This window comes from Orcinus orca, chromosome 6 (genome assembly GCF_937001465.1).
Source record: "Orcinus orca chromosome 6, mOrcOrc1.1, whole genome shotgun sequence".
NCBI lineage: Eukaryota > Metazoa > Chordata > Mammalia > Artiodactyla > Delphinidae > Orcinus > Orcinus orca.
Window position 1 is genome coordinate 87,120,590 of NC_064564.1, and position 24,450 is coordinate 87,145,039.

General features: G+C 47.8%; 2 protein-coding genes across 2 annotated transcripts in view; one reads left to right on the top strand and one right to left on the bottom strand.

Annotated features, from left to right (window-relative positions):
- NANS (N-acetylneuraminate synthase) overlaps positions 1–16,341 on the top strand; it is a 29,376-nt gene extending 13,035 nt beyond the window's left edge. The window contains exons 3-6 of the mRNA XM_004271471.3: positions 10,385–10,484; positions 11,292–11,446; positions 14,078–14,344; positions 16,111–16,341. Of these exons, the coding sequence (XP_004271519.1) occupies positions 10,385–10,484; positions 11,292–11,446; positions 14,078–14,344; positions 16,111–16,320 (732 nt within the window). The 3' untranslated portion in view covers positions 16,321–16,341. The remainder of the gene's footprint in view (positions 1–10,384; positions 10,485–11,291; positions 11,447–14,077; positions 14,345–16,110) is intronic.
- Positions 12,899–24,450, bottom strand: part of TRIM14 (tripartite motif containing 14) — a 34,155-nt gene continuing 22,603 nt past the window's right edge. The window contains 6 exon segments of the mRNA XM_012533615.3: positions 12,899–16,252; positions 17,711–17,793; positions 18,898–19,070; positions 23,426–23,613; positions 23,616–23,794; positions 23,796–24,033. Of these exon segments, the coding sequence (XP_012389069.1) occupies positions 23,510–23,613; positions 23,616–23,794; positions 23,796–24,033 (521 nt within the window). The 3' untranslated portion in view covers positions 12,899–16,252; positions 17,711–17,793; positions 18,898–19,070; positions 23,426–23,509.

The following is a 24,450-nucleotide window of genomic DNA, read 5'->3' on the forward strand; positions in this document are numbered from 1 at the left end:
TGCTCTTGAAACACTTAGGATTCTTTTAGTCAAGTAGAATATTTGAAGGGAGCCCAGTTCCTTCTCTAGGCCTCTGACCTTTGTGTCACTATTCCAACCCTAAGATATGTCTGTAAATTGAGTCAAAAGAAACATAACTCTAGCCTAAACCATTGGTAGTTTAAAAAAGGGGGGGAAGCAGAGAACCTAGGTGTCTGTGAAACTTGACAAGTCCAGGCTTCAGTTTGTAGCCCGCTTACAGTAATATATCTTATCCCTACTATGCCCCATTTTGCAGATGAAGAAATGGAGACTCAGAGGGGCCAGGAAGTTTGTACAGTGTCACACAGCTGGGAAATGGGTCTTGAGGGCAGATCTGACGCCTAGTGCAGTGTGCTTTCTGCAGTCCCTCAGCTGCCACCTGGCCGTCGTCCGGGTGTGTGTGGCTTCCCAAAGCTCAGGAGAGCCTTTGGGCTTCCCCCCTGCTCTTCACCACTCTCGATGTTGGTGGCTGGAGAGTCTTTGGACCCAAGAGATGCCCTGGGGAAAAGGGGACATATTTTTAGGAAAACCTATCTAAAGTGGTTACTGGGCATTTTTCTGATCCCATCTTAAATAGTACCTCCTCAGGAAATTCTTCCTGTGCCCCTGCTTGGTTCAGGCCCGTCCTTCTGTTGTGTTCTCTTGGTTTTCTTTTTTTTTAAATTAATTAATTAATTTATTTATTTATTTTTGGCTGCATTGGGTCTTCGTTGCTGCGTGCAGGCTTTCTCTAGTTGCGGTGAGCAGGGGCTACTCTTCGTTCTCATTGTGGTGGCTTCTCTTGTTGCAGAGCACGGGCTCTAGGCGCACGGGCTTCAGTAGTTGTGGCTCGCAGACTCCAGAGTACAGGCTCAGTAGTTGGGGCGCACGGGCTTAGTTGCTCCGCGGCATGTGGGGTCTTCCCGGACCAGGGCTCGAACCTATGTCCCCTGCATTGACTGGCAGACTCCGAACCACTGCACCACCAGGGAAGTCCTGTCTCCCGATTTTCTTTACTTCTGTAATTACCGCTAACTATTGCTCCTTTCCACCAGGCTGTTAACACCAAAGCATCCCCAGTGCCTGGTACGTAGTAGGTGCTCGGGAGATGTTTGTTGAGTGAATAAGTAAATAAGTGAGCCAAACAAAAGAGAGGGTTGATGGTTTTTGTCAGATCCTTAAAGGATCTGTAAATCAAAAATGTTAGACAAAAAAGATTGTGGGCTTTGGGATCTGAAAGACTTGGGTGTTTTTTCTGGTCTTGCTATTAACTAGCTGAGTGATTAAAAGTAAGAATCTTCAACGTTTCTTGAGTGTTTATGATCTGCCCGGTTCTGTGCTAGGTATTTTAAATGTATCAGCTCATTTACTCCTCTTAACAACCCCTTGAGATAGGACAGTTATTATTCCCACTTTACAGATGAGGATGCTAGAGCACGGAGCGGGTTAGCTGTCAGTAGCTGTTGATCAGCAGAGGCTGATTCCAACCTAGGCGACTCCAGAGCCTGCCCTCCTGACCATACTCTTCTTGCATCTCTTGGGCCTGTTTCCTCAAAGGTAAAGGGCAAGGGGGTGGATTAAAAATACCCAGAAGTCGACTTCCCTGGTGGCGCAGCGGTTAAGAATCCGCCTGCCCATGCAGGGGACACGGGTTTGAGCCTTGGTCCGGGAAGATCCCACATGCCGCGGAGCAACTAAGCCCATGCGCCACAACTACTGAGCCTGTGCTCTAGAGCTCGCGAGCCACAACTACCGAGCCTGCATGCCACAACTACTGAAGCCCACGTGCCTAGAGCCCGTGCTCCGCAACAAGAGAAGCCACCACACTGAGAAGCCCACGCACCGCAACGAAGCGTAGCCCCAGTTCACCACAACTAGAGAAAGCCCGCGTGCACCAACGAAGACCCAATGCAGCCAAAAATAAATAAATAAATTTATTTTTAAAATAAATAAATAAAAGTAAAAATACCCACGAGGTAGGCTTGACCTGAGGAGCATGGACACCCTCATGAACCCAGGTCCTGGCACAGTGTTGACCCATAGTCCATGCTTAGGAAATAGCTTGATAGGAAGGTCATGCCCAAGAAATGACAGTTTTCATTCCGTGCTTGTTTCACGTACTGTGGGTTCAGAACCTTTGGGGATTGCTCTTTGGTAACTGCCTGTAGGGCTCATTCACTCAGGGACAGCTAAATCTTAGTCCTTGGAGAGGGCTGGTTTGGGTTCAAGAAACTGATTGTTCTTGGGTCAAATGTGAATAGACTTAAAATTCCTGGGTGAAACTTTTGATCTGACCAACTTGGTAACAAGTCAGTAATGAGGCAGATTCGTTTTTTTGTTTTTAATTTTTGGCCACACCTCTCGGCATGCGGGATCTTAGTTCCCCAACCAGGGATCAAACCCGTGCCCCCTGAAGTGGAAGCACAGAGTCTTAACCACTGGACTACCAGGGAAGTCCCTGGAGGTTCATTTTGAGGCAGATTAGTTTTTGCAGGGCCCATAAACAGGCTCTGGAGAGAATTTCCAAGGAAGTGTACAGATGTATTTTGGATCCCTAGTACTGTCTTTGGAATAAGCATTCAGGCATACCTCGAAGATATTGTGGGTTCAATTCCAGACCACCGCAATAAAGTGAATATATCAATAGAGCAAGTCAAATGAATTTTTTGGTTTCCCAGTGTTTAATTAACAGCTTTATTGACATACTATACAGTTCAATCAATTAAATTGCACAGTTCAGTGGTTTTTAGTATATTCACAGAGTTGTGCGACCATCACCACAATCAATTTAGAACATTTTTATCACCCCAAGAGGAAGAACTATACCCATTAGCAGTCATTGCTCAATTCCCTCAATTCTCCCAACCCTAGGCAACCTCTAATCTCCTGTCTATCTCTATAGTTTTGCCTCTTTTGGACACTGCATGTAAATAGAATCAGATAATATGTGGTCCTTTGTGTCTGGCTTCTTTCACATGGCAACATTTTTTCAAGGTTCATCTATGTGATAGCATGTGTCAGTATTTCATTCCTTTTTGTTGCTGAATACCATTCAATTTTATGGCTAGACTACTTTTTATTTATCCACATCTCAGTTGATGGACATTTGGATTGTTTCCACTTTTTGGCTAGTATGAATAGTATGAGCAATGCTGTCACAAACATCCATGTACATGTTTTATATGAACGTATTTTCATTCTCTTGGGTGTATATACGGTAACTCATGTTTAATTTTTTTCGAGAAACTGTCAGACTGTTTTTCAAAGTGGCTGCACCATTTTACATTCCCACCAGCAATGTATGAGGGTTCCAATTTCTCTACATCCTCACCAACATTTGTTATTACATGTCTTTCTGATTCTAGACATCCTAGTGAGTGTGAAGTGGTATCTTATTGTGGTTTTGACTTGCATTTATCTGATGGCTAATGATGTTGAGCATCTTTTCATATGCATATTGGCCATTTGTGTGTCTTCTTTGGAGGAATATCTATTCAGATCCTTTGCCAGTTTTTAAATTGGGTTATTTATCTTTACATATTCCTGATACAAGTCCCTAATCAGAAACATGATTTGCAAAAAATTTTCCCATTCTGTGGGGTATCTTTTCACTTCTTGATGGTGTCCTTTGAAGCACGAACATCTTTAATTTTGATGATGTCCAATTTTTTAGTTTTTTCTTTTATGCTTGTCTATTCTTGTAATTTAAACATTTCTCAGTTTTAAACCACAATGTGATATCACTGCACAACTATCAGTATGGCTAAAGGCTAAAATAAAAAGTGATGGGACTTCCCTGGTGGCGCAATGGACAGGAGTCCGCCTCCTAATGCAGGGGACACGGGTTCGATCTCTGGTCCAGGGAGATCCCACATGCCGTGGAACAACTAAGCCCGCACGCCACAACTACTGAAGCCCACGTGCACCTAGAGCCAGTGCCCTACACCAAGAGAAGCCACCGCAAGGAGAAGCCAGAGCACCGCAACCAAGAGTAGCCCCCGCTCGCCACAACTAGAGAAAGCCCGCGCGCAGCAACGAAGACCCAACGTAGCCAAAAATAAATAAAATTAAATCTTAAAAAAAAAAAGTGATGATAACACCAAATTGTGGCAAGGATGCAGAGAAAATGGACCTCTCATGCATTGCTGGTGGGAATGTAGAACGGTACATTCTAGAAAATTCTTTCCTTTTTTAAAAACAACTTTATCAAGATATAATTCACATACTGTACGATTCACCCACTTGACATGTACTGGTAGTTTCTTATAAAACTAGACATGTGCTCATCATGTGACCCACCAGTTGTCATTTGGTAATTTATTCCCAAAGAAATGAAAACCTATGTTCACCCAAAAATCTGTATATGAGTGTCCATAGCAACTTTATTTGTAGTAGCCCCAAACTAGAACCCAAACTTTCTTTAGGGGATGAATCATTAAATAAACTGTAGCGTATCCACACCACGGAATACTACTCAGCAATAAAAGGAGTGAAAACTGATGGCTGCCACAGCTTGGATGGATCTCAGGGATACTGTGCTGAGTGAAAAAGCTTCTCTCAGAAGGTTGCATACCGTACGGCTCTGCTTATTTAACATTCTCGGAATAACAGAATTATAGAGCTGGAGAGCAGATTAGTGGTCGTCAGGAGTTAGGGAGGGGAGGGCTTGGAGGTTGATGTGGCTATAGAGGGGTAACATGACGGGAGCCTTGTAGTGGTGGCATAACTCCGTATCGGACTGTGGTGGTGGTCCGCGTGAGTCTGGGCACGTGGTAAAATTGCAGAGAATTAGATACGAGCACACTCAGATGGGTACATTTGAAAATGGTGAAATCTGAATGAGATCGGTGGCCTCTATCAACCTTACCCTCCCAGTTGTGATATTACACTGTAGTTTTGCAAGATGTTACCACTGGGGGGAACTGTAAAGTGTACATAGGTTCTTTCTGTATTATTTCTTACAGCTACATGTGAAGCTATTAATTATCTCAAAATAAAAAGTTTAAAATCTAAAAAAAAAATCCTTGGTTTAAAAAAAATTTTTTTTTTTGTTGTTGCATTGGGTCTTCGTTGCTGCACGTGGGCTTCTCATTGCATGGCTTCTCTTGTTGCAGAGCACGGGCTTTAGGTGCACAGGCTTCAGTAGTTGTGGCTCGCGGGTCTAGAGCGCAGGCTCAGTAGTTGTGGCGCACGGGCTCAGTTGCTTCGCAGCATGTGGGATCTTCCCGGACCAGGGCTCGAACCTGTGTCCCCTGCATTGGCAGGCGGGTTCTTAACCACTGTGCCACCAGGAAAGTCCCTTAACATATTTTAATTCAGTAAATATGAATAGGTAGAACCTGCATAAACAGAAACTCAGTAGAGTCCTCAGTACTAAGAGTGCTCTCTAGCGCAGACTCTGGCTGGATGGGCCCGTGGTTAAGTGTACAGACTCTGGGGTCACATTTTGAGTTTGAATATGGTTTTGCCTGTCATGCCTGCTGAGTCCAGGTGGAGGTTATTTACCTTCTTTGTGCTTCTGTTTCTTCAGCTGAACCCATCTCGTAGGGTTGTTATGAGGATTAAATGTGATCACCCATGTAAAGCGCAGCACACAGCCAGCGCTTAGCGATGTTAGTTACGGTTCAGGAAACAGCCTGGGCTGAGGATCGGGACATCCGGGTCCTTGCCCTGCTCTGCTCTGAGTGTGAGCTTGGAAGAGTCCCTTCCCTGCTGTGGGCCTCCATTTCCTTTTGTGTGTGAACAAGCTGCTATCCAAAGGCTCTCCCTGCTCTGTTGTCCTGAGCCAGCATAGAATCAGAGATAGTGTCACTAAGGTGACTTGGATTTGGGATGAGAACTTTCCTGTCCAGTACACGTTTCCAGGCACCGGAGCTCCCGGTTGTGGACTCTGAAGGGGATGCATCTCCTTGCATCTGCTCAGGAAGTCACTTCTTTAGGTCTTTCACTCCCCGGTGGCTTCGAGGTGGGAATCAGGAGCAGGTGGGAGAAGGAGAGGAACCTGGCTGGGTGTTGGTAGCTGGGGCTGACTCTCCGCAGGTACCCTCTTGGTTTCCCAGGAAGCACTTCTCTTTGGTGTATAAACGCGTGCTCTGCGGACACCCTCTGAGTTCAGGTCCTGGTACTAGCACTTGATCGGTGGGCTTGGGCTGGTCATGTAGCCTCTTTGAGCCACACGTGTCCAATCTGTAAAAACGGGGTAATCAAGATGCCCACCCCAGAGGCTGCAGTGAGGACCCAGTGAGGTGAGTCTAGGAGGTGCAAGATCTGCACCCACTGAATGACAGCTGTTCTGTTGCTCAGAACCCTTTTCTCTGCTTCACACTAACAGGGCAGGGAGGCTCCTCTCTCCTAAGAATGCTGTTTGTTCCCCACTAGTCTCCTGACTGACCTGGGCATAGGCAGTAAGGAGAAATGCATTCTTAAGAGCCTTTGCAAGAGTTAATTTTCTTTGCCGGCCAGGTCCCTTTGCCAAACCAGCTGTCTACCCGGCAGTTGGAGGTGGGTTGGTTCCTTGTTCTGTGTTTACCTGGCAAGTATCTCTGAGTATTTACCCACCCAAACTTCCTCATGGATAGTAGGCATTTATTGGGTGCCGATTTTCTCCACTCTGTGTGCTGTCCTAGGGCATTCTTTGTGTGCTGAGGAAAGGTTAAGGCATGGTGGAACGAACTTTGTGAAGACCAAGAAAACTGCCAGGGCACACGGTCAAAACTGCACGGAGGCATGTGGAACTTGACTGAAATGAGCAGAGTGTCTGGTCAAAATGGAGGGTTCTGTTGAGAAAGCAAATGGGAGCCGTGACATAGAGGTGGCCCCTGGAGACCCATTCCGGCAGAGCTGCCCTTCCCTCCCAGCGCCTGCCTCCACGGTGCCCTCTTTCCTCCACCACCTCTGCCACAGGGCACCCCCTGCCTACGTCGTGATGCACTCTGACAGGGCCACCGGGCTGAGGGCAGGCCCAGCCTTTATGGCTCTGTGCTTCCCCCCTCATCATTTCCTCACCCTGGGCAGCTCTCCAGCACCCCCTGTTCTCCCCAGCTCATCACCATGGATCCAGAAACCAAGGGGAGTGGAAGCATCTCTAGAAAAATCCCAGCTCCACTCCTGTCATTTCTGTTACCCCTTAGATCAGCGGGCCCCCAAATTTCTCATGGGACATGTGGAAAGGGGGTTCCTTATTAGTTCATTAATTTAGAATCAAAGCCCCTTCCCCAAATAAATAAGGGTTCTGAGTAGAATAAGTGTGGAAACACTGTAAAATAGCTAGACAATTGTATTTACTGGGACCCTCTAAGGGAGAGTCTAACAGTGCAGCATTTTACCCAAACCAGTTTGCTAGTGGGACTGTTTTCTGTGTGTTTAACCCAGTTGGATGCCCAGGGAGGGTCATACTCAGTCGAGTTCCTTTCAGACAGACTCAGAAAGCCTTTATGATGTGTGGGGTGGGAGGGAGGAGAAGTTGTGAGACTGCCTGGCTGCATTGTACCCGTAGATGGAAGGAGGACAGACAGCAGCGTGGGCAGGGCTAGAGGAAGCCAGGGAGTCCACAGAGAGAAGGCAGCCACTGGCGCTGACCTAGACTGAGGGGCCCTGGGCACAGTAATATTGCCTCAGGATGGAAGGCTAGTACCTTCCAGATTACTATGGAAGTTGGCACCGTTTGCAGGGATTAATCCAAAATGGCAGTTTTCTTTTTCTTTTTTTAATGTTTAAAGAATGCTTTCTCTACTTATTTATTTTTAAAATTTTATTAATTTTTGGCTGCGTTGGGTCTTTGTTGCTGTGCGCGAGCTTTCTCTAGTTGCAGCGAGCAGGCGCTACTCTTTGCTGAGGTGTGCGGGCTTCTCATTGTGGTGGTTTCTCTTGTTGCGGAGCACGGGCTCTAGGTGCGTGGGCTTCAGTAGTTGTGGCATGCGAGCTCAGTAGTTGTGGCTCGCGGGCTCTAGAGCGCAGGCTCAGTAGTTGTGGCTCCTGGGCTTAGTTGCTCCGTGGCATGTGGGATCTTCCTGGACCAAGGATTGACAAAATGGCAGTTTTCTAAATGGCCACTAGATGGGGCTGGCTCCCCAGGAGGGCTGCAAAACGAGATGCACCTTTCTCCTCCGGCAGGAATTTCCCCTTTTCCTCACTTGAAAATTGTAGAGCTCCATGCAGATTTTACAATCAGTGTAGGTAAGCTTTTTAAAAATTTTTTATTGGAGTGTAGTTGCTTTATAATATTGCGTTAGTTTATACTGTACAGCAAAGTGAATCAGCTGGACATATACATATATCCCCTCTTTTTTGGATTTCCTTCTCATTTAGGTCACCACAGAGCATTGAGTAGAGTTCCCTGGGCTATACAGTAGTGTAGGTAAGCTTTTGCAAAGTGTGCTTTCTGCATTTGGCCCCTCCTTGCCCCTGCGCGCTCTGCACCTCTGCTGAGTGGGCTTATCCATCTCTTTATGCCCTTGGGGACTTTTTCATCATGAGCCATGCTCTCACAAATACAGCATTTTACAGACGAAAACTTAGCATAGGGTTTTCCCTCTTAAAATAGAAAACACTCTTCATCTGCCAGATGGAGTGAGAAGGGTGGGAACATTAGACTTTGTTCAAGAAATATATTAAAAACAAATGGTTTTCAGTTCCACCTTAGGGCTGGTTAACAGTACGAGAGATACGTACACAGGAGAGAGTGACATAGAAAACTGTGGAAGGGAAGAGAGAGACGAGGAAGACATAAAGCAGAGTGGGGGAAGGCAGTGGTGGCTTAGCACCTTGGGGAGTGGCGCCTGGGCCATCCTGAGAGGTGTCTCTTAGACCGAGGGGGTTGCCTTCTGCCTTTGAACTGTTCACTGGCTGGTTGGTCACTCTGTATGAATCACCAGCAGCTCTAACCCCTACATTATTAGAGGATTAACATATGAGGAAGGTGATTCTCTGAGTGAGACCAATGATTGGAGTACCTCGTCACCTGCTGGGAAGATGGAAGGGAGCTCGGGCAGTAATGGGTTGATTTAAAGAACCTGCTGCAGAATTGCCTTCTCATATTGTTCCTTACCACCCCCGAGCCCTTTGGATTTTCATGCTGGTAACCTTGCTACTTGCTACTCAGAGTATGATTCACGGAGCAGTAACAGCAGTGTTACCCAGGAACTTACAAGAAATGCAGACTCTCAGGCCCCACTCCAGACCAACAGAATCAGAATTTGCATTTCATTTGGGCAAGATCCATGGCAGGTTCGTGTGCCCGAAATAAAGCGTGAGAAGCACTGACCTAGCTAATCAAGTCTTCCAAAGTTACTTCTGAGACTCAGCCAGCATTTTAATAGATGGAACTTAGATATTGGGAAACGTTCCAAGACATTGATTCGCCCTACTTCTGATTTTCAACTTCAATTTAAAAAAAATAGTAATGGGGCTTCCCCGGTGGCGCAGTGGTTGGGAGTCCGCCTGCCACGTCAGAGAATGCGGGTTCGTGCCCCGGTGTGGGAGGATCCCACGTGCCGCGGAGCGGCTGGGCCCGTGAGCCTATGGCCGCTGGGCCTGCACGTCCGGAGCCTGTGCTCTGCAGCGGGAGAGGCCACAACAGTGAGAGGCCCGCATACCGCAAAAAAAAAAAAAAAAAAAAAAAAATAGTAATGAAAACAGTAATAGTAATGTAAAATTGTAATTTTACAGCAAATTGAGATTTTATTCTTAAAACTTGTGGTCCACTGATTCCTTCAGCAAGCATTTGCTGACATTTGCCAATTTCCTGAGTGTTATTGATGAATCCCAGGTAAGGATGGTGAAGGGCCCTAGAGAGGTAACCTCAAACAGTGACGTTGTGTCCAAAAAAGTGACTGAGGTTCGTTTTTTCTGTGGGCAGCATAGTTTGAGGTCTGAAAGGGCTTGGGTTTGATGGGCCCCGCCAGCTGTGGATCAGTGTGTCAGGGCTAGGCCATCAAACGCTCCATTTTTGGCAAGGATTGAAATGGCCTCTCTTCCGGCTGTTTGGTCCTGAGGAAAGGATAAGGCCTTTGAGGGACTTTCACTTGCTCACTGCCTGCTTTGCTGGGTCAGGATTAGGTCATGACCCTTTTTCGTTTGTTTACTGGGGCTCCAGGCCCCTGGGGAAGGAAGGTCTGGCCAGGGTTCCGATTCTTTTCCAGTTGCTCATAGCCAGTGTGTGCCAGCACGCAATGTTTGTTGGACAAGTGGATGGGTGGATATGAATGACGGAATGTTTGAATTTGAATGACATGACATAACAAATCTGTGTCTGCTTTCAAGTTGTTGAGAGAGTCCCTCTTGCTGGGCAAGAGGGGTTTTTCTCTTCGTATGTGGCTCCTCGCCTGTCTTCAGGACAGTGCTTCTGAACAGTCGTGAAAAGGAGCTCCCTCTCGGATTTTTGTAGATGGCAGTTGAGTTTCTGCATGAACTGAATGTTCCATTTTTCAAAGTTGGATCTGGGGACACTAACAACTTCCCTTATCTGGAAAAGACAGCCAGAAAAGGTGAGTGTTTAATTTTTGTCATACATCTGAGTCCAGACCTTCATGTTTTCACCCCGCTAGTAATAACCCGCTAAAGGAGTCTCCTGAAGACAGATTTTCCAGTCAGCCTATACTCCCACTTTTTCATGTGCTGACTTGCAAGGAAAGAAATGAAAAATAAGACAGTTTTTTAAAAGAATTTTTAAATTATTTTTAATTTCTAAGAAAATATTTATATAAAATTAAGGATATGACAGTATGTGTCAAACTTCTTAGAGGAAGCTCTGACTTTGAGAAGTATTCTGTAGGTATAATATCCAACCTCCACACATCACAGTTTGTGAAGTGGTTTTACAACATGAGTGATCTCATTTGATCCTCATGACAATCCTGGGACTGATGCAGGTCATATGATGATGCTGCTTTCTACTTACTTCACTGACGAGGCATCTGAGAACACACAGCTAGGACACTGGCCGCCCCGAGCCTCACACTCTTGAGTCTGGGGCAGTGCTCACCCTACCACACCGTGCAACCTCTTAATCCAATGAGATGCTCATCTCTCTCTAAAGAGTGTGAAATTCCTCTTAATTGGGTTCACTTTGCTGAACAATAATGTTATGGGGGTGAGGGGAGTCTACGTTTCCCGTGGTTGAGAACAGGAACCCACCAGGCTCCCCTCTGTTCCCCCACTGTGGCTGGCACAGTGCTTAAGAGATGTTTGCAGGGTTCAGTAGAATGATGAAACCAAACAGCAGGGGTGTGCTTAAGGGAGAGTCAGAACACCTAAAAAGAAAGTGATGATGGTGTTGGTGTTGGGTCCCTCAGGCCGCCCAATGGTCATCTCCAGTGGGATGCAGTCCATGGACACCATGAAGCAAGTCTATCAGATTGTGAAGCCCCTCAACCCCAACTTCTGCTTCCTCCAGTGCACCAGTGCGTACCCGCTCCAGCCCGAGGACGTCAACCTGTGCGTCATCTCGGTGAGCCCGAGGGAGGGCCCTTGTCTGACTGGGCCGTTTGCTGTGGGGAAGATGCAGCCCAAATTCTAACCAGTCTTGACGTGCTTCGTAATTCGAACATCCTTTGACGATCTTGCTGTTGCAGAATCAAATTAGAATCAACTATGCAGTTAAGGAGTCAGATACATTCTAAAGATTACAAATTACGTTTTCTTAAAACCAACCTTAATTTCTCTCATTATAAAATTTAAGGGGGAGTCTTCATAATTGTCCATATACATTTTCTTTACCTGTGTGTATTGGCCATCAGCGGTCCGTCTTCTGTGAATCGCTGGCTTTCTTAGTGAGTTGTGGGTTTGTTTTTGTAAAATATACATATGATTTACCATCTTAACCATTTTTTGGCGTCCGGTTCAGTGGCATTAAGTACTTTCACACTGTTGTGCTACCATCGCCACCATCCATCTCCAGGACTTTTTCATCATCTCAGAGTCAAACTCTATACTCATTAAACACTAACTGCCCATTTCCCCTCCCCGAGCCCCTGGCAGCAGTCATTCTATTTTGTCTCTATGAATTTGACTACTCTAGGTATCTCAAATAAATGGAACCGTACAGTACTTGTCCCTCTGTGTGTCTGCTTTCACTTAGCATGTCTTTAGGGTTCATCCATGTTGTAGCATGTGTTAGCATTTCATTCCTTTTTAAGGCTGAAAAATATTCCATTGTATATATGTACCACATTTTGTTTATCCAGTCATCCGTTGATGGACATTTGGCATGGTTCCACATTTTGGCTATTGTGAATAATGCTGATATGAACATTGGTGTACAAATACATCACTTTTCTCCATATTGACAAACAAAATACCCATTTTGTTTGTCAGTGGGGGAGGGGGAAATGGGCAGTTAGTGTTAATGAGTATAGAGTTTGACTCTGAGACGATGAAAAAGTCCTGGAGATGGATGGTGGTGATGGTAGCACAACAAAACCATTTTGGGATGGTTCCACCTTTTGGCTATTGTGAATAATGCAGATATGAAGACTGGTGTATAGAAATCCGTTTTTCTTCATATTGAGTTGTAGGAGACCTTCTTGAAACTTCTGGCTTTTCCTACTTCCAACTCTGTTATTTACCAGCTCTCTGATTCTGAGTATCCTTGAGGGTCAGAGTTGTTACAGTGACAACCTTGAGAGAGCTCTCTCTCTCCCAGCATTTTGTCTGTTCCACTTCAGTCGGTTTACAGGTGACGAGGTCCAGTCCTTACCTGGCCTGAGATCTCACAGCATCCTGGTGGCAAAGCTGGAGTAGAATTCTTTGTCCCTTATTGTTTCGGGCCATCTCTATCAATTCCTCCTGGTAGCTCCCGAAACATAATTAATTGGAAATATATAGGTGTGTAATTATCGTACAAAAAACATTATAGTAAGAGTAGTGGAATTCTAAATATACACACACACAATCCTGATACTGCAATTAACCAGTTTTCCTTTTATATTTTTCTTTCATTACCGTATATGACATTCTGCGGGTTTTTTCCCCCCATGATTATATAAGCTCTTATACATTTTTTTAGTCTTCATGTTTAACTTAAAAAAAAAAATTAACCTTTTTTGAAATGACACTACTCTCTTTTTAACTAAAGTTTCTGTCTCTCCCAGTTCTGTAGTCTTTTCTCCATTTCTAGCTCATCTCTAAATCATGTTATTTTTTAAATTTAAACATGGTTTAAAAAAAAAATTCAGCCCTGAAATATATAACATACAAAATGAACATCCTCTGTAATCCCATCCCACAGAGATTACCGTAATTAACAATTTAGTGTGTCTGACGCCAAATATTTTCCTCAGTTTTCTTCCTTTGTGAAGTGTGGTCCCCATATCCCTTCCATCCCCACCTGAGGTATGCTCACATCCTCTCTCTTTAGAGCAGGGCACCATCAGAGTTAAATTGCCAGCCTGCCCCCCAGGCCCAGCCCACCCCTGTCACAGCAGGGTGAGTCCTCTGACCTAGCAACCTGCACTTCTTTGTCCATCACACACCCTTAAGCCTGGTTTTCAAGGCCTTTGCCACTCAGCCATCCTTATCTTCTATTAATTCCCATCTGGGTCTTTCTGCTGTACTTAAGCTTTCTGGTCACCCTCACTGACAAGGCTCACTCCACTTAGAATGTCTTTCGTCACATCCAGTGAATTATAGATAACCAATTAATTATTTAGCATTCCCACCAAAGGATTGTTTTGAGATTGGGCTGTATGTATTATTGATGGTGATATTTGTGCATATAGCATACTTGCTTTCAGCAGCTCAGGCTAATTAAATGTGACAGATGCTTTCTGAATGGGTTTAGGCATTTGGTTATAGTTCTGTTATTATTCTTCGTGGTTTGCGCAGTGTGTAACATTCTTCAGACGTGTTCCTGATAACAGCAGCCATTATTTTTGAGCATTTACAGTGTGCTGAGTGCCCTCCACAAGTTCATAGCAGCTCCCACCAGGTACTGCTATCCCTGGGAAGGAGAGACTCAGAGAGCATCAGAGGCTTCCTGGAGCTTACTGGGCCTCAAACTCAGATCTGCCTGACTCTAGAATGTATGCGGAAAGTACCACACTATTTAACTTTTTTTTCCCTCCCTTTTTCTATTTTAAAGGAATATCAGAAGCTCTTTCCTGACATTCCCATAGGGTATTCTGGGCATGAAACAGGTATAGTGATATCTGTGGCCGCAGTGGCTCTGGGGGCCAAGGTCTTGGAGCGTCACATAACTTTGGACAAGACCTGGAAGGGGAGTGACCACTCGGCCTCGCTGGAGCCTGTGGAGCTGGCCGAGCTAGTGCGGTCCGTGCGCCTCGTGGAGAGGGCCCTGGGCTCCCCGACCAAGCAGCTGCTGCCCTGTGAGATGGCCTGCAACGAGAAGGTGGGTTCTTCTGTCCTGCCGGGTGCCACTGTTGAGAGGGGGCCGCATGCGCTTACCTGAGAGGTAGTTGGTACCAGCCCTACCTGAGCCCAGGCCAGTGGAATGATGCAGGGATGTCGCTCGGAGCCTATGAGATTTTTGGGGTTCGTATTAGCAGCGGGAGGAACTGGTTATTTAAGGAACTTCAGCTGTTTCTCTGGTTCCCTGGCATATTACAGTTTTCCATTAAGTCTCTGAAGCCTCTGGCCCCAGCGCTCTAGACCCCGGGTAAAGGGGGGTGGTATCCGGGGCCCCTCGTGAGGCACGCGGGTAGGTCAAGTCTGGGGTCCCGTGGAGTAGGTAATCCTTGAGGGACATCCAGGCAGAGGGGCCCCATGAGGCAGTGGAAGGAGGGCCTGTGCTATGTCAAGGCATCCCTAAGGAGGCAATGGATTGATGGGGGTGGGGCTTGTCACGGGGTTGGTGGGGGATGACGCAAACGTTCCCTCAGGAGCAGTTTGAGCTGTGCAGCGTTAACCTTCAGATAGAGGGGACGGGGAGGCCCGCGAGCCCTGCCTGGCACACTGACTATCTGGGCTTCCCGGAAGCCATGGCCTATACCTGGCTCGGCCTCTGAGTCTAGAGCCAGACGTCCCGGGGCTGCCAGGGAAGCAGACACTCCTCAAACGCTGCGGGCTGTCTGGGCCAGAACAAAGATATAACACCAGGCCTGCTAGAGGAGTGCTCTTTTATCCCAGTGGGGCCTACTTGCTGCCCTCAAATTAAAGATGCATATACACCAGGAAATTAAAATAACAGTAAAAAGAAACAAACTACCTTATACAAGAAAAGGGGAGAGAATTGGCCCAGAAACTGGAATGAGAGTTATAGCAGTTGAGCACTTAATTTGGTTCTGAGCCTCCTGGCTCCCTGGGCAAACAGTGAGGTACCAGAGGATGCAGAATCTGATAATCATCGGCCGACAGACGTTTTGTCCTGGCATAAATTCCAGAATTGATTCCGTGGCCCTTACCTGGAAGATGCAGAGTATCGGACTAGATACTTTGTTGAAAAGCATCTATGGGCAAGACCTAGAAACACTGGTCATGAGCTTCAGGTCTCCTTTGTTCCCCTCACCTGCCCAGCCTATCTGCCTCTTCCTAAGAGGCTCCCTTCCATACTCAGCGTCTGTGCACCCTCTGTACTGCTACTGTACTGAGCAAGGAGGACACAAAGTTTGTGTCCCTCGAGCAGTGGGCCAGGAGTCAGGAACCCCAGGTTCTCATCTTGGCTCCTCGCAACCTTGGCCAGCTTACCCGCCCTCTGTGGACCTCTGTTTCCCCATGTTTAAAATGTGATGCTGAACTGGACGATGACAAAAGCAATCATAATTTTAATTTACTGAGAGCAGTCTATGTTCCAGGTAGGTTACATACATTATTCTCACGAATCCTTGTAGTCATCTGACAGGGCAGAGACACTGTTATTTCCCATTTTACAGAGAAACTCAGCCACAGCTTGTACCCAGCTGCCTGGGATTCGGATCTGGCTCTCTTTGGCTACATAACCTGAGTCCTTTATTATAAAGGCCCCTCCTCTGAGTCCACCCCACACTGGCCGAGTCCCTGCTGTGTGTGAGATACTGTTCTAGGCACCGAAGGGGGAAAACAGAGTCCCTGCTATCCAGGTAACCTTGTGCGAGAAAACTGATCAGGGACCTTGGGGATAAAGCAACGTGTGCTAACTATTTCTGTGAGGCTGGCACTGAGTCTTAATTTTGTCCACAGCTGGGCAAGTCTGTGGTGGCCAAAGTGAAAATTCCGGAAGGCACCATTCTAACACTGGACATGCTCACTGTGAAGGTGGGTGAGCCCAAAGGCTACCCTCCTGAAGATATCTTCAGTCTGGTGGGCAAGAAGGTCCTGGTCACTGTGGAAGAAGATGACACCATCATGGAGGAATCGGTAGAAAATCATGGCAAAAAAATCAAGTCTTAAAATAAAGTGCCATTCTCTGAATGCTGGTGCCATCGGGTGCATTTGGGTGAGGTGGGGCAGGAGTGGTGGTCTCCGGGGATCTGGCTTTCATCCACTCCCCACCCAGACAGCAGACATTTAGGGGCTAGGCACTGGGTCAAGCCCGTTGGAGGGATACAGAGAGCAAATATGGGTGGCCTCTGCCTCAGGCTGGCTGGCCCAGAAGGGGCGGTGGGCTCAGAAGCATCTCATCACTGCCCAGTGGCAGTGAGGGTGCAGAGGAGTGAGTGCTGGCTGTATGGGCCCTCTCCTTTCAGCCTTCCTTCTTCCTGCCTGCAAAACCAACCCTAATGACCCCAAATATCTCTTCCTTCCAGCTCTCTCTCCTTATCCCCTGCCCGCCCTGGGGTTGAGTCTAGTTAGCTGTATAGCCATCACTAGGCATTAGAGAAGGGGTTGGCCAAAGTGTTTTGCAGGCAGAGGATGCCAAAGCACTCACAGCTCTGAGCAAAGAGAGGGAAATGGCATTTATTCCTTCTTTAAACAAATGTGGAGGGCCTACTATGTGCCAGGCCCTGCTTTGGGGCCTGAGGATACTGCAGTGAATCCCCTCCTTATGGGACTTCCGTTCAGATGGGGACAGATGCTCCATAAACCAGGAGCACAGTAAAGTAAACCACAGAAGGTGACACGTGCAGTGGGGCACGTGAGGGAGCTGGGGAGTGTGGGGCTTGGCGTATTTGCAGCTTGTGGTGACTTGTAAGTATGCTGGCGATGCTGAAATCAGCCCTTCCATGATCCGTCGTGAAATTACAAACCCAGCTAACAAAAGATCCTCACTGTTGGACTTCCTTGAACTGAAGCATGAACCCTTCACAGAGATTCCCTATCATAGTCCTCTTTGTTCTTTTGAACCAATACTGAGATTAATGATTATTTTCAAATGTACTTTCAAATTCTTAATCTTTGTTCATATTTATTTGACCTGGTTACTTTAATTCCTCTTGATTCAAAGTGTATCTTGGGGGGCTTCCCTAGTGGCGCAGTGGTTGAGAGTCCACCTGCCGACGCAGGGGACACGGGTTCGTGCCCTGGTCTGGGAAGATCCCACGTGCCGCAGAGCGGCTGGGCCCGTGAGCCATGGCCGCTGAGCCTGCGTGTCCGGAGCCTGTGCTCCGCAACGGGAGAGGCCACAACAGTGAGAGGCCCGTGTACCTCAAAAAAAAAAAAAAAAAAAAAAAAAAAAAGTGTATCTTGGAGTCTCTTTTCGAATGTGTAAATTGCTCTTTGAAGTTTCTTTACTTGTGAGGATAGGGCCTCCCTCTCCTGGGGATCCCAAAACAGTTTCTGGAAGGAGACTCGCGTTTGTATGTGTGGGTGGGGTGGGGTGGGAATCCGGGGTTGTACTCACGAGAATCCGTAAGATTGACGTGCTAGGAGCTCGAGTGTGACGGCATCCATTTCTGGCTGCTGTTTACTCCCTTTCACTTCTCCCTACAAACAGTCATGAGCAGACAATCAAAATTTCTGATTCCATAGCCTTTTTTTTTTTTCTACAAGAGCAGAGATGACATTAAATATCTGAGACCTCCTAACAAGAAGAGACTTAGTATGGTAGTAGACGGATGTGTTCCAGGGCCTGGGAAGAGGAGGTGGGTCTGAAAGGAAAGGAGGGAAGAGCCTAGCTGGGGCTCTGGCTGAGAATGTACAGCAGGCAGTTTCTAGCAGGGAACCTGTCAGTTGCTTCCAGGTCCTGTCAGACTGGAATGTGAGAAGGGCCCAGGCTGCTCTGTAGACCTCAGCTGGATTCCCCCAGAGGGCAGAAGCCAGTGAGGCTCACACCTGGAAGAGCCAGTGAGGGCACAGGGCCTAACTCTGCCCTTTGGGTAGAGGACTGGGTAATGTGTTGGAGAGAACTGTGAAGAAGGGCCATCGTCTAGAACCCGCTTCCTATCAGGGCACATAGAGAAAATCATAGCCTGTGAATGCCGTATGTAGGTAAAGTATGGGGCTGCCTGCAGCCAGGAGCAGCTGGCCACCTCATGCTGTGCCAGGCCCTGAGGGCAGGAGGATGGATCTCTGGGCACAGCTCTGGCCTATTTGTACGTCCCTGAGCACCTGCCAGGAAGGAGATCCAGTGCTGGGCCCACAGTGAGGCAGCAGACGGTCCCTGTTGGAGAATTCACAGCCTGTTGGGTGCAGTTACGTCCACAAATAGTGCCCTGCATGTGTGAATTGCGGAAATGTTTTCCAAGAGTCATGAGAGCTATGGGAGTGGGGATGGGAGAGGAGGCGTTGGCCAGGGAAGCTCTCCTGGAGGAGGTGGCACTTTAGTTCAACTGTGCATGTTGAGAAGTGACTGAGGGAGGAATTGTGGAATCTGGGGCATGGGAAGTACCCTGTATGTCCAGGTGAAAGTTGGGCAGGGAATGGCCACATGGAGAGGAAGGAAGGGATTTGGAAGGTTGTCAGGAAGGAAGCAAGGGCTTAAAAGCCTGCTGACTTTGGACTGTGTTCAATAGGCAATGGGAAGCCATGGAAGGCTTCAGAGTAGGACATGGCGGACTCAACCTTGGGCCCCACCCCTCTTATGCTTACCGTCCCACCTCGTATGCAGCTTGGCTTCTTGGGCAGCCTGTCCCCTCCTCGTGGTATGGACTCCTGCTCACCATGCCCTGGCTGTGCTGGGCCACCTCTGTGTGCCCTCTGCTAGACTGCGTCTCCTCCACCAGGCTATCATCACTGTCCCCCTTCTCCCTGGCAAAAAGGAACTGCGGAAACAGAAGATATCATTCAGTAGACAAGAAAGGGTCCCTGAAATCTCTAAAAATTAGTAAGTGACCACAAATGGCTTCAATGTTGATCAAAAGTTGCCCAAAGTTACATAATATTATCTTGGATAGGAACTGCTAGGAGCAGAATTTGTTGCCACATAAGCAAGAAGTTCTAACGTGAATTACCTTCAGAAATAGTGAACTCCCCCCATTACTAGAGCTATTCCATCAAGGACCAGCTGACTAGAGCAAGAAAGTTGTGGAGGGGGTGGGAAATGAGCAAGGCCCCGTCCAGGCCTGGGTGCCGTGTACTTGAAGCAACACAAACTCCCAATGAAGAACACGGTTAAAAGGGACGGTACGGGCTTCCCTGGTGGCGCAGTGGTAGAGAGTCCGCCTGCCGATGCAGGGGGCACGGGTTCGTGCCCCGGTCTGGGGGGATCCCACATGCCGCGGAGCGGCTGGGCCCGTGAGACATGGCTGCTGAGCCTGCGCGTCCGGAGCCTGTGCTCTGCAACGGGAGAGGCCACAACAGTGAGAGACCCGTGTACCAAAAAAAAAAAAAAAAAAAAAGGGACGGTACTCATTTTATTAAAACCACATCTGCAAGCAATTTGCTCTTATCAATAAGGAAATTTCTATAAATTCAAGTCTGAAAGAGAATAAGTGATCAGTACCGTTACAGACATGGACCCCAAGGAAGCTCAGTCCTGTGCTGAGTATTCACGGAGGCTCCTGCTACTGCCAGATGGCAGCTAGGAGTATCGGCTGTCTCAGCACCGTGTCAGGCACAACAGGAACTCCACTGCGGATGCAGATAGGTCCTGGCATGGTACAGTACTGTACAGTTTTTAAGGCAAGTTCATATCCTGTGGGCTCATCTGAGCCTCACAGCACTTGCAGGTGGGGTCATTAACCTCATTTTACAGATGATGCCCCAAGGAGTACAGTGACTAGCTTGAGGCCACAATTGATTGTGGACCAAAACTGCAGTTTTCATCCTTTATAGTCCAGCTCTGACTCTGCTACATGAATCCCAAACTCTCAAATCTCCCTCTGGGTGTAAGACCTCATCTCAGAGCCCATGGAAGGTAATCCAAAGGTAGACTTAAGTCCCACAGAGAAACCGAGCAAAAGCAAAGCATCACAGGCCTAATAAGAGAGGGGCCATCTCCAAAGAAGATATACAGACGGCCAACAAACACATGAAAGGATGCTCAACATCACTAATCATTAGAGAAATGCAAATCAAAATTGCAATGAGATATCATCTCACACCAGTCAGAATGGCCATCATCAAAAAATCTACAAACAGTAAATGCTGGAGGAGGGTGTGGAGAAAAGGGAACACTCTTGCACTGTTGGTGGGAATGCAAATTGATACAGCCACTATGGAGAACAGTATGGAGGTTCCTTAAAAAACTAAAAATAGAATTACCATATGACCCAGCAATCCCACTAGTGGGCATATACCCTGAGAAAACCATAATTCAAAAAGAGTCATGTACCAAAATGTTCATTGCAGCTCTATTTACAATAGCCAGGACATGGAAGCAACCTAAGTGTCCATCAACAGATGAATGGATAAAGAAGATGCGGCACATATATATGATGGAATATTACTCGTCCATAAAAAGAAAAGAAATTGAGTTATTTGTAGTGAGGTGGATGAACCTAGAGTCTGTCATACAGAGCGAAGTAAGTCAGAAAGAGAAAAACAAATAGCGTATGCTAACACATATATATGGAATCTAAGAAAAAAAAAAAAGGTCATGAAGAACCTAGGGGTAAGATGGGAATAAAGACACAGACCTACTAGAGAATGGACTTGAGGATATGGGGAGGGGGAAGGGTAAGCTGTGACAAAGTGAGACAGTGGCATGGACATATATACACTACCAAACGTAAAATAGATAGCTAGTGGGAAGCAGCCGCATAGCACAGGGAGATCAGCTCAGTGGTTTGTGACCACCTAGAGGGGTGGGATAGGAAGGGTGGGAGGGAGACGCAAGAGGGAAGAGATTGGGAACATATGTATACGTATAACTGATTCACTTTGTTATAAAGCAGAAACTAACACACCATTGTAAAGCAATTATACTCCAATAAAGATGTTAAAAAAGAAAAAAAAAGAAAAAAGAGAGGGGCCAGAGCGAGTAGGCACTGGCTAGAGACCGGCTGCATTCACCTGAACATGGTGGATGAGTACAGACCCCAGTTCCACCATCAGCTGTGTGACTTTGGGCAAGTTACTCATTCTGTGTCTCAATTTTGCCATGTGTACAATTGGGATAACTTTCTACCTCCTAGGGGTGATGTAAGGATCAAATGAGTTAATAGCTGTAAAGCATTAGAACAGTGCCTGACAAAATAGCAAGTATTTTTACTTGGACCCTGTGGCCGTGGGTCTGGGAATAAATATTGGTTTGCAGGGATGAACAGAGATATGGGGTCAAGTGCATGCATCTTCCTCTGTCAGGAATGCCCTCTGCCTGTCAGAATTCAGCTCTGGGCCATCCCCAGTAGAATTAATTTCCCTCTTCTCAGCATTCCTGGAGCATAGTGCTGAAGACATCTATCCAAGCTAGCATTTTAAATGATTTGGTTAGGACTAAAGCCACTTTTGAGGTTCCTTCTGCCTTGTATTCTACTTACATTACATTGCCCCATATGAAAGTACCGTTTTTAGGTTAAAAAAAACTATTGGAAATTGCCAGTTTTATAAGGTTCAAACCAATTAACGCACTGAGAGTCTGTTTAAACCCTGAGGGAGATTGCTTTGCGTTTTCCTCACCCTACCACTGCCCTCCTGCCAAGCACCTAAGAAGATACTTTTACATAGTACCACTTCAAAACCATATAAGGAATTTGACCGACAGGATGCTGAACCTTCAGAACGGAGGCACAGACCCTGGAAAGAGGCCTTTCCCTCCCTACTAGAGGGGATGATCTCCCTGGGAAGCCCTGCTGATTTGGCCTTCTCTATTTCCATCATTACCTTCTGGAAAGCAGGGGCTCTCTGGGTTTCCTTGGCAACATTTTGGATCTGAGGAGCATAGGGATGCCTGAGCTGCCCAAACCCCACTCATAGTTAGTTCCTCTCCTTTTGATTCCAAGACAGTTGGGAAAACTGCCTGTGGTTGCTTAGCAACAGCCACCTGCTGATTTCTTCCCAACATTCCCTAAGAAATGAATAAGCAGTAAAATCTTCCAGGTTGAAAGCTGGGCCTGAAGGGCTGGGCCAGGGGGCAAGTGAGACACATGCCTGAGGGCTGGGAGGTGGCCGAGCCCTTAATCACCGTGGGTGACTTTAGGCAACTTTCTTTCAGGACCTTATTCTCCCCAAATGTACAATGGGGTCAGGCTGAGTGATCTGTGAGACCCTCCCAGCTCAGCTGTTCTGATTCAATAGCAGCCAGCTAGTGGTCATTCACTCGCTGCCTTGGAGGGAAGGGACTTTCTGAACTTTTCAGGGTGGGTAAGGTGTAGGACATGGCTGCCCTTAGGAATCTTCCAATCTAATTGGAAAGACAGGTCCCAGACTGTGGATCTGATACAGAGAGATTCTTGTAGCTTGGGGAGACCTCCTGGGGGCAGTTAAGCCTGGGGAAAACAGACAGGCAAAAAGAAGAAGGGGCTTTCCTGTATAAATGTGTTTATATGGGAAAGGGCAAAGGTATAGAGGTGGAACTATGCGACACACAGTTCTGTTTGGAGAGTCTCTGAAAAGAGCAGTAGGAGCTAGATGAGGACGTGTAGTTTGGGGCAGACTAGAAAAGCCTTGACTGCTAAGGTAAAGTGCTCCCCTCCCCCCACATAGTCTCCTTGGGAACCTTCTGATAGTTCTAAGAGGTTAAGTGGTTTCACGCAGATCACTCTAGCTGTAGGGTGGAGGATGAGCATGGGAAAGGGTTCAGGCCAGGTGTTAAGAAGCTCTTGCAGCTGCTCTTAAGGAAGTGACATGGACAAGCTGAAGGAGAGTGGAGAGGAGGAAGCAGATCCAAGGGACATTAAGGGACAGAAGAGTCTTAGCGACTCTTATTCACATATTTACTGTGCGCCTACTATGTGCCAGGCGGTTCTGAGTGCTGTATGAGGGAGAATGTTCTGAGGCTGAGGATCACGTATTCTGACATGGTGAGGATGCTTAGGGCTCACCCATGGGTGTGTCCTTTCAGGAACCTGGACTAAAAGCAGTGTAGTAGAAGGGCCCTGGTGGCGGTGGGGAGTTCGGATGAGAGAGCAGCAGCAGAGGACCTGTGTTTAGGGCCCGTTTGAAACTAGCCTACCTAGGAGAGGAACTGTTCAAAGCACAGGGCATGACTGGTAGGGGAGAGGATGGGAATGCTTACAGAGGCGGCAGTAGACCAGCCATGTCCGGATCGGGTGAGACCAAAGCCGCGGAGAGCCTAGGGCGGCCACTCAGGTGTCGGCCCCTAGAGCAGTCGGGAGATGCTGATGGCCCCTTCCCAGAGCCGCAGGGCCGGGTAGAGCAGCTCCTGGAAGGCGGCACGGAAGGTGTGCAGGTGGGTCATGCCGTCACGTCGTAAAAGGTGAAGACGCCGACCTCGTAGTCCAGGAAGACGCCGAGCCGGTCGGGGTCGTCGCGGGGCCGCAGACGGCTGCGCTGGCCGTCGTGGAAGGCCCAGTACTCGAGGTCATATAGTTCGAGGCACCAGGACTGGCGGTTGCAGCCCAAGCGGGCTGCGGCAGAGGCGCCGCAGGGAGCCGTAGGCCGCGCCCACCCACCAGCCGACGCCCGCCTCCTGCACATCCACTTCCCAGTAGTGGCGGCCGGCGTCGAAGCAGTCGCGGCCCAGCACCTGCCACAGCGCGTCGAAACGCAGCGCAGGATTGAGCCCCAGGTTGCCGTGGTAGCCACAACGCACCTTCAAGCAGTCTGCCGAGAGGCGCACGCGCGGGTGCAGCGTGCCTGGCTCCAGCGTGAGCGTACGCGCGTCTGCGGAGGGCGGGGACACTGGGCCAGGCCCGATGGGCGGGGCCAGTGCCCCTGCCCCGCCCCCTGGAAACCGACCCTGCTGGTACCCGTTGTCCCGCAAGTGTTCAGGGTAGAATACAGGGAAACACGGAAATCACGAGTGGGGCGGTGGCTGGGGAGTACGGGCAGGAGAAAACATTTTAGTGCACACCCGTTGTACGGCTTGAATTTTGTACCATGGAATTTGTTGCCAATTTCTAAAAAGTTAATGAAAAATAATCCTATCGGGGCTTCCCTGGTGGCGCAGTGGTTGAGTCTGCCTGCCAATGCAGGGGACACGGGTTCGAGCCCTGGTCTGAGAAGATCCCACATGCCGCGGAGCAGCTAGGCCCGTGAGCCACAACTACTGAGCCTGCGCGTCTGGAGCCTGTGCTCCGC